This window comes from Chrysochloris asiatica, unplaced genomic scaffold, assembly GCF_000296735.1.
Source record: "Chrysochloris asiatica unplaced genomic scaffold, ChrAsi1.0 scaffold00330, whole genome shotgun sequence".
In the NCBI taxonomy this organism is placed as follows: Eukaryota; Metazoa; Chordata; class Mammalia; order Afrosoricida; family Chrysochloridae; genus Chrysochloris; species Chrysochloris asiatica.
This window is the reverse complement of record NW_006408848.1, coordinates 2,149,758-2,160,799: the sequence shown is the minus strand read 5'-3', so window position 1 is coordinate 2,160,799 and position 11,042 is coordinate 2,149,758. Positions and strand designations below refer to the sequence as shown.

General features: G+C 43.3%; 1 protein-coding gene across 1 annotated transcript in view; it reads left to right on the top strand.

Moving 5' to 3' along the window:
- Positions 1 to 4,925: 4,925 nt before the first annotated feature.
- Positions 4,926 to 11,042, top strand: part of REEP5 (receptor accessory protein 5) — a 96,282-nt gene continuing 90,165 nt past the window's right edge. The window contains exons 1-2 of the mRNA XM_006875514.1: positions 4,926 to 5,058; positions 5,812 to 5,905. Coding sequence (XP_006875576.1) covers positions 4,941 to 5,058; positions 5,812 to 5,905 — 212 coding nt within the window. The 5' untranslated portion in view covers positions 4,926 to 4,940. The remainder of the gene's footprint in view (positions 5,059 to 5,811; positions 5,906 to 11,042) is intronic.

Here is an 11,042-nt window from a genome sequence, read left to right as displayed (position 1 = left end):
CTTAAAATTACACAGTACATGCATTGACACTTTTATCATTTCTTGAATTATTACACAGTTAGTCACAACATTCTTGCACATGGTCATTAGACAACCTTGACAAAAATACTTCTATGATGTTCAGACTGACCTTCATCTCCTTTCCCAGTATGAGATAAAACTGTTTCTTCTTGTTTCTACTAAAAGACTATAAACTTCTATCCTACAAAATGTGCTATTATTTTTATAATAAAGGTATTCATTAAATCACTTAAGAGCTATGTGGCATAAAGCCCAACCTGGCTACTTGCTGCAAGAAGTGTAGATTATAAAGTCAAAACTATTCTTCACTGAAGTTCATTATTGTCTACTTATTTATGCAGGTGTTTGTATGTAGGGGTTTGTGAATTCTAGCTAGTGACTGAGTGTGGTGAGGCCTTTGGGGGTAGGTCAGCTTGACTCTAAATGCTATCTGTTTTTGTGGCCTCACAAATGCAGTTATTTAAGTTTTCTAAGGAAAGGGAGTAATTTATATAATTTCTCTTTGTATTCAATCCACCAAGGCTGAAAGCAATTGCTGCTAAGCTAGTTTTTCCTAAGGTTTGTAAAACTCATAGTGAAAGCTGAGACTATTGCCATATTATATATTTTTTATAAGTAAATTCAGGGCTAACTTGAAGGGAAGATAAGGGTCAGCTTTTGAGAATCATATGCCGTGCATAATGTCGCTCCTCTTAGTGCGGCCTTGCCAAGCACCTAGAGTTAAGCGCTCCCCGCAGTGTTCCTTATGTTGCTGTTGTTGTTAAGTACGGTGGAGTCAGTTCTGACTCATAGTGGCCCTCCACAGGGTTTCCGAGGCTATAAATCCGTACGGGAGCAGAACGCCTCATCTTTCTCCTGCAGAACATCTGGTAGTTTCGAACCACTGACCTTGAGGTTGGCAGCCCGACTCGTAACCACTATGCTACCAGAGCTCCTTGGTGTTCCTTATAGGGTATAGTTATTATCCTGTCACAGACAGCATTGTACTTCAAGAAACATCTTGAAATGTTCCTTTTGATGATGAATGTGATGGCGTCTTCTTCAATTTGTCATTCCTGGCATAGTAAACCATATGATTGATTCAAAATGGCCAACATCAATCCATTTCAGCTCACCAATGCCTAAGATATGATCTTTATGCATTCCATTTCTTTTTTGATGACTTACAATTTTCTTAGATCCACACTTTACACATTTGATTATTGATGAATATTTGCAGCTGTTTCTTCTCATTTTGAGTCATGCCCCATCAAGAGATGAACATCATAAAAGCTTTGCTCTATCCACGTCATTAAGGTCAACTCTACTTTGAGGAGGCAGCTCTTCCCAGGTTGTATTTTGAATGCCTTCCAACCCGAGGGTCACAGTGTATATGTGAACACTATATCAGATAGTGTTCAGTAATTCATCCCTCAGAAATGGCCTAGTTCTTCATACTAGTCTGGTCTTAGTCTGGAAGCTCAGCAGGTGACCCTGCTAGTATTTGAAACACCAGTGGCATAGCTTCCAGTGTCATTGCAATATATAAGCTACCATAGTATGATAGCATAGTGGTTACGAATCGGGCTGCGAACCTCAAGGTCGGCAGTTTGAAACTAGCAGTGGTTCTGCGGGAGAAAGATGAGGCTTTCTGCTCCCATAAAGATTTACAGCCTCGGAAACCCTGTATAGGGTCGTTATGAGTCGGAACCGACTCGATGGCACATAACATAGTATGATAAACTGACAGACGAGTGAGGGGTGAATCATTTTAAGTATGCAAAAACATGACTGTAACATCTGATATTAATAACTTCAAGTACTTTACTGGTGGAGTAAGAAATTATATAAAATGACAACTTGTTGAAACATTTAAAATTCAGTTATTCTGCTGGGCAGTCTAATTTGTGGTTGTGGTTGTGTGTCGTCAAGTGAGTTCCAATTCTTAGTGACTCTGCAAATCTTTACAGGAACAGTCTCTTTCTCTCATGGATCCACTGGTGGATTCAAACTACTGACCTTTTGGTTAGAAGCCCAATGAGCCAGTCACCCACTACTCCACCAGGGCTCATTGGGCAGTATACTATAGAGGCAAAATATTGAGTCTGAATCCTAGCTTTGTTATTTATTACTTGTAAGATGTCATTGTAAGTCACTTCCTTGCCTAAAATAGTCATAATACTGGTAGTTTCTTCCTCATGCAATTGTGAGGATGAAATAAATTAACGTATGTGCTATTGTTAGGAGCCATTGTGTAGGTTCTTATTTATAGCAACCCAATGTACAAAAAATATCTGATATACCCCCCATTCCTGTGCCACTCTCATAATAATTGCTACTTTGTCAGTTCATCTCACCGAGGTCTTTCTCTCTCTTTTTTTGCTTATCTTCTGCTTTAACCAATCATAATGTCCTTTGCCAAGGACTGGTTCCTCCTGATAGCATATCCAAAGTATGAGAGACAAAGTCTCGGCATCCTTGCTTCTAAAGAGCTTTTGGCTGTAGTTCTTCCAAGACCAATTTGCTTGTTCTTCTGGAAGTCCATGATATATATTCAATAGTCTTTGCCAACACATAATTAAAAGGCATCAATTCTGGCAAATCCTGGCAAAATACATGTTAGTCATTCATCTAACAAATAGGTTTTGAACACCTATGTGCTGGGCACTGTTCTAGATAGTTGCGGTACAAAATAGGCAAAAATACTCACCTTCCTAGAGTGCATAATCTAACGGGAAGAGAAAAACAATAAAGAAAGTACCTCATATAGGATGCCAGATAGTAATACGTGCTATGGAGAATAACAAAAAGCAAGACAGGACTAGAGAGTGCTGGGAGTTGGAAGTCAGGTCCAGGGAGGACCTCAGAGACGTTCCATTTAAGCGAAAAACTGAATCATGTGAGGACACAATTAAGTAGTTGTTTGGGGAATGCACTTTTTTAGATAGAGCAGGGTTCCCAATCTCAGAGCTATTGACATTCGCTGTTGTTAAGTGCCATTGAGTCAGTTCCTACCCATAGTGACCCTGTATGGGGTTTCCAAGTAGCAGCTGGTGAGTTTGAACTGCCGACCATACAGTTCAAACTGATGTTGCAGTCCACTGCATTAGCCCACAGAGCCACACCAAGACTCCTAAAAAAAGTATCGGATATTAAACTGGTAAGAACAGATACTACACTTGATCTTGGGGTCACATAATTCTTTATTTGGGGAGGGAGGGGGCTGTTCTGTGCATTGTAGGAGGTTTAGCAGCATTCTGGACCAATCCTTCCTAGGTAATAGTAGCACCTCCTACCTCAGATCTGACCATCAAAAAATTGTTCAGACCTAGTCAAATGTCCACTGGGACATGTTCCCAAGTGTTCCACCTTGTCTCCGAGAAAAATTGAAATTGAACAGAAGTGAAGGCCTGGAGGCAGGAGTGGGCTTAGTTTGATTCACAACATGAAGGCATGCAGTAAGAGATGATCCACATCACTTTGGACCTTCTAGGCCACTGTAGGAAGCAGTTCTTATTTCTCATCAAGTGGGAAGCCACTGGAGGGTTCAGAGTAAAACAATAACATACACAACTCACATTTAAAAAAAGATTTCTCTGGCTATGACACTGAGAATTGATCATAGGTTGAAAAACAAATGGGTAGTCCAGTGGGAGGTAATCACAATGAGCCCATTCTTCTTCTTATTTTATTTATTTTATTCTGTTCACTGATTTGACTGGGTAATGGGGGACTGAGAAAAAAGAGGAATAACAGTTAGAGTAAAAGAAAAAAGCTGGAAGTGGTCAAGAGAAGGTTTTGCAGAAGTGGAAGGCAGTATGAAAGTGGAAACTGGTTCAGTAATTGAGTCAACTTGAAAGAGTAGAGGGGTTGTGTAGGGAAAGGAGAGATTGTTGGGACCCAGTTTTCTTGAGGGACATTGGGTGAAATACTAAAGAGTCAGAATTCTGGACTCTAATAGAGAGCCTTGGAAGCTTAGGCAATGATGAGGAAAATTCTGCAGCAGTGTGCAAAATGGCTCACAGCAGTCAAAAAGAATAATTTAAAAGGAGTCTACTTAACACGAGAGGGGTTCAAAAAGTTCACAGGAAAATGGAATGAAAAGATAATGGAATTATTCCGCAAATTTTCAAAGGCTTCATCATATATAATGTAGGTGAGGTAACAAGAGCCTAGATTTAGGGATGACACTGGGCATCTCCAGGAACACCATGGACATGACAGGAGGAAAAATAAATTAGGACCTGCCCTAAGTCTTAGACTTTTAAATATTTTCTTCAGGATAATATTTGAAGGCAAATGTAGATAACTGTGATGGGTTACTAACCTAAAGGTTGGCGACTGGAATCTACCCAGGGGCTTTGTGGAAAACTGTTTAAAAGGACATGTAAGGATAATGGCCGGGGGTGGGTGGGGGTAGGGGGTCACCTGCACTTCTTGGGTCCCGAACAATTGAATTCCAGAACTAAAAACTGTTTTTCACACTGTAGGTACATCAAACCAGCTCCCTATAACTGCAATTCAAACAAGAACGCCTCCCTGCTACCTGCTTTTTGCACTAGCCTATTTGAGAGAGAAAAACACAAGAAACAACAAGAAAAATACAAGTTCCCCCTCGTTATCCTCTTTTTTCCTCCAAAGGATTAAGATTATTAGCAGACCCGTGGGGCCCTAGAACGGTCGTCCTGCCGGAAGCCACCCCAGGGAGGCGCAGGGCAGGCCGCTGCCTGGGCGTGGCGCTCCCCGCTGAGCTGGGGGCGGGGAAGAGGGGCCGAGCCGCTAGTAAAGGGGAGCGCGTCGAACGCAAGGCTGTCTCCGTCCGCCCCGCGCCCCGCCCGCCCTGCCGCCGCCGCCGCGTCGGCCCCAGCCTTAGTCACCCCGGCTCTGCGTCCACTCGACACAAGTAGCAATCCCGGGGCAACGGCGCGACGGTCCCCGCCATGTCTGCAGCCATGAGGCAGAGGTTCGACCGGTTCCTGCACGAAAAGAATTGCATGACCGACCTTCTGGCCAAGCTCGAGGCCAAGACCGGCGTGAACCGAAGCTACATCGCGTTGGGTGGGTGCGAGGCACGGTCCGCTGGGGTTCGCCGCTGCCGCACCAGCTGCTGCTGCTGGGGAGGAAAGCGTGGAAAGGGTTCGGGAAAGGAGATGTTGGTGACAGAAGGGGGACGAGCATGCTAGACCGAACTGGCCTTCCGGGAACTGGCCTTCGGAGTCCCCTTCAGGGCTGTCACTGGCCTGTGTCCGCAGGCCAGGTAGCGGGCGGGGATGGTAGCGGCGAGCGCTGGGGTAAAAGTGGGGGAGCGGGAACTGGCCTGCGCTGACGTGTCTGCCCCATTGGCAGTGCGCAGGTTTGGCGCGGAGCAACGGGGGTGCTTGCCACCTCCCTGCACCTTCGTTGGAGCCCTGCCAAGAGAAGGCGGTGTTTTACCAGGAGGGGTGTTGGGCGCAGGCAGACACGGGACTCCCTGCCTTTCCAGATCGTCGTAGAGCCAGATGTCCCAGGCCAGTGCACAGGGAGAGCGGGCTCGCAGGCTGAGTGCCTCGGCCTTTCGGGACTCTGCTGGGCGCCTACGCGGAAGGGAAGGAGGAAGGAAAGGGGCAAGCACAAAGGTGTGGGCTGCCGGGTGTCCTCAGACCCAACACATCCAGCGGAGGCGCAGGCCTACCCTTTGTGTGGTTTGTTTTTCTTGCTCGTTTAATCGAGTCAGGAGGAAAACGCCTAGAACAGGCCAAACCTCGCGATGTGGGCGGCTGCCCTTTTGAGTGCCACTGTGTCACCCAAACCCTTCTCTCCTTGTGTCTCCAGGTACCATAGGACTGGTGGCCTTGTACCTGGTGTTCGGTTATGGAGCCTCCCTCCTCTGCAACCTGATAGGATTTGGCTACCCAGCCTACATCTCGTAAGTGGCTCACTGTGCAACCCACCCTACCTTCCCTTCCCCAGCGAGGGCTGCTGTCCAGACTAATTGTTATTAAATGCCATCGAGTGGATTCCGACTCATAGCGACCCTCAATAAGGTTTCCGTGGAGCGGCTGGTGGGTTTGAACGGCTACCTGGACGTTAGCCGCATTTCCCAGAGAGAAAAAGTCAAAGTATCAGAGAACAGTATTGACTGCTTAAGGTTACAGATTTTGGAGGCCTCGAGCTTGGCCAGGAGGTCCGTCATGTAGTTCTTTTTTTTCAGGAACCCTTCACGTATCCTGAGTCACCTGATGGCTAGCCGTATTTTTCTTGAGGTTATGCTGCTAGGTGTGTTACCATCTAATGTATGTTGGATAGGTCTTAACAGGTATAGAGAGCTGATTCATTTTTTCTAAACATTATTTTTCCTATATGCTTACGTACATAAATAGTAACATTTCATTAGTTAAGACTTTCTTAATTCAGAATTAATATTAATATAGACACTGGGGAAAATCTTCTTGATTTTAAAAAGGGCTTCTTAGTTATTACAGGCAAACTTGGAAGATGCTTACCTTGTTATATAAACAAATTATAATAGTCTTGTTATAGCTCATTGGTTATATAAATAAATAATTAAACTGAATTAAAAATGAATTTTACAAGATTAAGATCTGACCTAGTTACTAGTTGAGGTTGTGTATAAACTATGGTTGTTAAGTGCAGTTAAATTAGTTCTGACTCATAGCGATCTGTATAGAGTTTCTGAGGAGCAGCTGGTGGGTTTGAACCACCAACCTTGTGGCTACAAGGCCACACCAGGAGTCTGTATATCTATATTTATCTATATATGTATGGGAGTCCTGGTGTGGCACTGTGGGCTAATGCTGCAAAGCTGTTTGAACTTCAAGGTTGGTGGTTCAAGCTCACCAGCTGCTCCTTGGAAACCGTATACAGGGTTGCTATGGATCAGAATTGACTCGACAGCAGTTAACAACAACAAATACACACACACATACATATGTTGTTGCTACTAAGTGCCATTGAGTCGGTTCTAACCTGTAGCAACCTTATATAGGGTTTCTGAGAAGTGATGAGTCTAAACTGCCGACCTTGTGATCTAAACTGACCTTGAGGTCCAGCACATCATCCTGCAGCACCACACCAGGACTCCATGTACACACATATTGAGTATTTAGTCACTCCTCCATGGAAACCCTATACAGAGTCCCTATGAATCTGAACCGACTTGATGGCACTTAACATTTATTGCTCAGCAGTTCAAACCCACCAGTTGCTCCTTGGAAACCCTATACCGGTCGCTATGAGTTGGAACTGACTTGACGGCACTTAAGCAACAAGCAAAATACATTTAAGTTTGTAGGCAATCCTGCTTCTGAATGGCTTGTACATCACTATATTTATAATATGAAAAAAATAACCCAGTAGTACATTCCTTTACTTTTCTTATTGTGTGTATTTTACTTGCCTGAGGAGTTCTTTAACACATACCCATATGTATGTGTGTATTTTACAGATTTATGCTTCTTATTAACTACATTTCTAACATCTTAGAAGACAGTTTAGTAATTGCCTACCTGCTTGAATTATACTGAACCAGCAAAGAATATGGAGTTTAAAGATACTGCATAGCATTAAAGCCTTTTTTTCACATTGGTGGGAAAATTGCCATGTGGTATGTAATCTTAACAGACACGTAACATTTGTTGTTTGGTGCCATTGAGTCAGTACCGACTCATAGTGAGCCTATGCACAACAGAACGACACACTGCCCGATCCTGGACCAACCTCACAATCATTGCTATGGCCGAGCCCATTGCTGCTGCCACTGTGTCAGTCCATCTCGTTGGGGGGATCTTCCTCTTTTTCTCCGATCCTCCACTTTACTAAACGTGGTATCATTCTCCAGTAACTGGTCTCTCAGACAACATGTCTGAAGTATAAGAGACGAAATCTGGCCATCCTGGCTTCCAAGGAGCATTCTGGCTATATACTTCTTCCAGCAGATCTGCTTGTTTTTAGCAGTCCTTGGTACTTTCAGTATTCTCCTCCAGCACCCTAACTCAACCGCATCAATTCTTCTATGGTCTTCTTTATTCACTGTCCAACTTTCACATGCATATGAGGTTATTGTAGATAACATTTAGGTAATGTTATGTTTGTCTGATCCAGTCTGGCTGAGGGAATAGAGTCCTGAGTTTGGAGACAGCTTAGCAGGTCCAGTGGCAGTTCTGAGTGAGGAAAGTGGTGGGGGAAAGCTGGAGAAGTACACGTGCAATCAGGCAGGGCCATTGGCCAATGAACTAAGTGTGCATTTATCCCAGATGTCTGTAAGGTGTTTGCGTTTGTTTTTGTTTTTTTTCCTTCTTTCCCTAAGTGTCTTGGATAGGTTTCAAATATGATATAATTTATATTTTTAGGTCAATCTGAAGGGAATGGATTGGCACACCTGCCAAACTATTGCTAATTCCTTCTTTTCTCCCTTTTCAGCTTTTGTTCTTGCTGTTTTCTTTCCTTGGAACATCATATAGAGAGGCACATAGATTGGGAGAAATGGTTTGTATTGGGCCTAAAGATTGCAGGGTGAGGAAATGAAGTTTGGAATAGCTCATTTGGCTTTCTAGTCTTTCTCATGATTCACTACCTTGGGAAATGAGTGGGTGTGACTCAGGTGCACCTGGCTTCAGATGAGCTCTTGCTGTTGGAGATGGAGACGGTGGACGGCCTGGCCAGTGCACACTGCGGGGCAGTCAGTGCCTTAGAGTTAGTGTACCTGTCTTCGTTGATTATCCTAATTTTCTGTGTACATATTTTGTCTTTGAACTTTTTGAGAGCAAGGACCTTTAATCCCTGACTTCTCATGGACCCATGCAGTATTTTACATATGGTAAGATGCTCAATAAATCTCTAGATTTTGATTCTGGTTTCTGTAGGGTTCCGAAAAGTATGAAAATAAAGGGAAACAGTGTGCTTAATGTATTTTTTTCCAGATTAACAATTGGACTCATTATTTTTTTGACTCATCATTTTTAATACAGAGGTACTTCAGGTGGAAAGTCAATTAGAAGTCAGAAAAATGTAGCTAACATTATTTAAAAATAAGTATATCCCTGGTACCAGACTTGTTGGCCACCCAAACCAGTTTGAAATCTAGTTTCTGTCTTCTCATCCTCAAGAGCTGTTGACAGAATTATCTTTATCTCCTTTTGTTGTTGTTGTTGTTAAGCTACATTGAGTCAGTTTTGAGTCACAGCCACCCTATATAGGGTTTCCAAGGAGTGGTGGGTTTGAACTTTTGCTTAGCAGTCCAGCACTTATCCTACAGCGCAATACCAGGAGTCCATCACTCTATTACTGATGATGTTGTTAAGTGCCGTAGAGTTGGTTCCAACCCATAGTGACCCTGTATAGGGTTTCTGAGGAGCAGCTGGTGAACTTGAACCACTGACCTTGCAGTTCAAATGGCTTTGCAGTTTGGCACATTAACCCACAGCGCCACATCAGGACTCCCTATTATTGATAGGAGCAGGCAAATTTACTAGATAATAATAGAAACCTTCCTCCTTCTTTTTTATAAAGAAACTTTTTATTGAGATATAATGCACATGTTATAAAATTCACCCTTTTAAAGTGTACAGTTCAGTGGTTTTTAGTATATTCTTGAAGTTGTACAACTATCCCCAAAACCAAATCTATTTCTGCCAAATCGATTCTGACTTATAGCAACCCCATAAGACAGAGTAAAACTACCCCCAAAGGATTTCCAAGGCTGGAGTCCTGGTGTGGCACTGTGGGTTAATGCGCTGGATTTCAAAATTGGTTTGAACCACAAGGTTAGATGTTCAAGTTCACTAGCCACTCATAGGGTCATTATGGGGCAGAACTGACTCAACAGCACTTAACAGTAACAACAACAACAAATCTTTATAGACACAGACTGCCACCTCTTTCTCCCACAGAAAGGCTGCCAGGTGTGTCCGAATCACCAATGTTTGGTTAGCAGCCAAGGGTTTAATCAATGCACTACCAGGACTCCCACACAACCATCACTGCTGTCTAATTCCAAAATGTTGTATAACCCCCAAGAGAAATCCATGCTCATTCTTTCCACCTCACGCTTCCAGTCAGCCCCTAGTTCCTGGCAACCAGTAATCTATTTACTGTTTCTTGGGATTTGCCGCTTCTGGATGTTGTATGTAAATGGAATCATATAGTATGTGGCTATGTATGGTTGTTAATAAGTGAATAATAAGCACTGGACTGAAAACCACAAGGTTGGCAGTTCAAACCCACCAGCTGCTCCGTGGAAACCCTATACAGAGTTGTTACGAGTCGGAACTGACTCGACGACACTTAACAACAACAAACAAAAAGCAGCCTTTCCCTTAATAGCATTACACAAATAGGAATTTCTGTGAGACCTTTGGGAAGTTTGTGCTCACTGCACATTCATTCACAGATCCATTGCCTAAGACCTAAGGTACCCTTCCCACTCCCTCCCCCCAGCACAGTCCTTGAGTGTGGGCACTACTAGAGCCGGAGGCACTGATCTTGTTCCATTCTTGCACTGCTGGAATTGTGACGAAAGTCTGTTGTTGGTAGGTGCTGTTAAGTAGGCTATGACTCAGAGTGACCCTAAGTACAACACAACAAAATACTGTTCTTTGTCATACTTGCCAAGTGTTGCTGTGTTTGAGTCCACTGTTGTAGTCCCTCTGTCTTGTTGACGGTCTCACTTTTTGAGGGGGGTAGAAGTTTATTTCCCCCAACTTCATGTCTTGCCACTGTTGATAGATGCATAAATACCTGTCCATCACACTCCTTCCTTAACAGACACCAAAATGCTGAACTCGTTTGCTAAGTGATTACTTTCATAATTGAATTAATGATATGCCTCACATCAATGTAATTATTTTAGTTTTTTTTTAAAGACAAGTATCTAATATGCAGTTTACATACATGACAATTCTGCATTACCATTGAAAGTAAATCACACAAGTTTTGAGGGTCTTACTTATTATTACTGACCTTCTATTTTACCAAGCTGATACCCTTCAAGGACTGGTTCTTCCTGATAACATATCCAAAGTACCTGAGACGAAGTCTCGCTATCC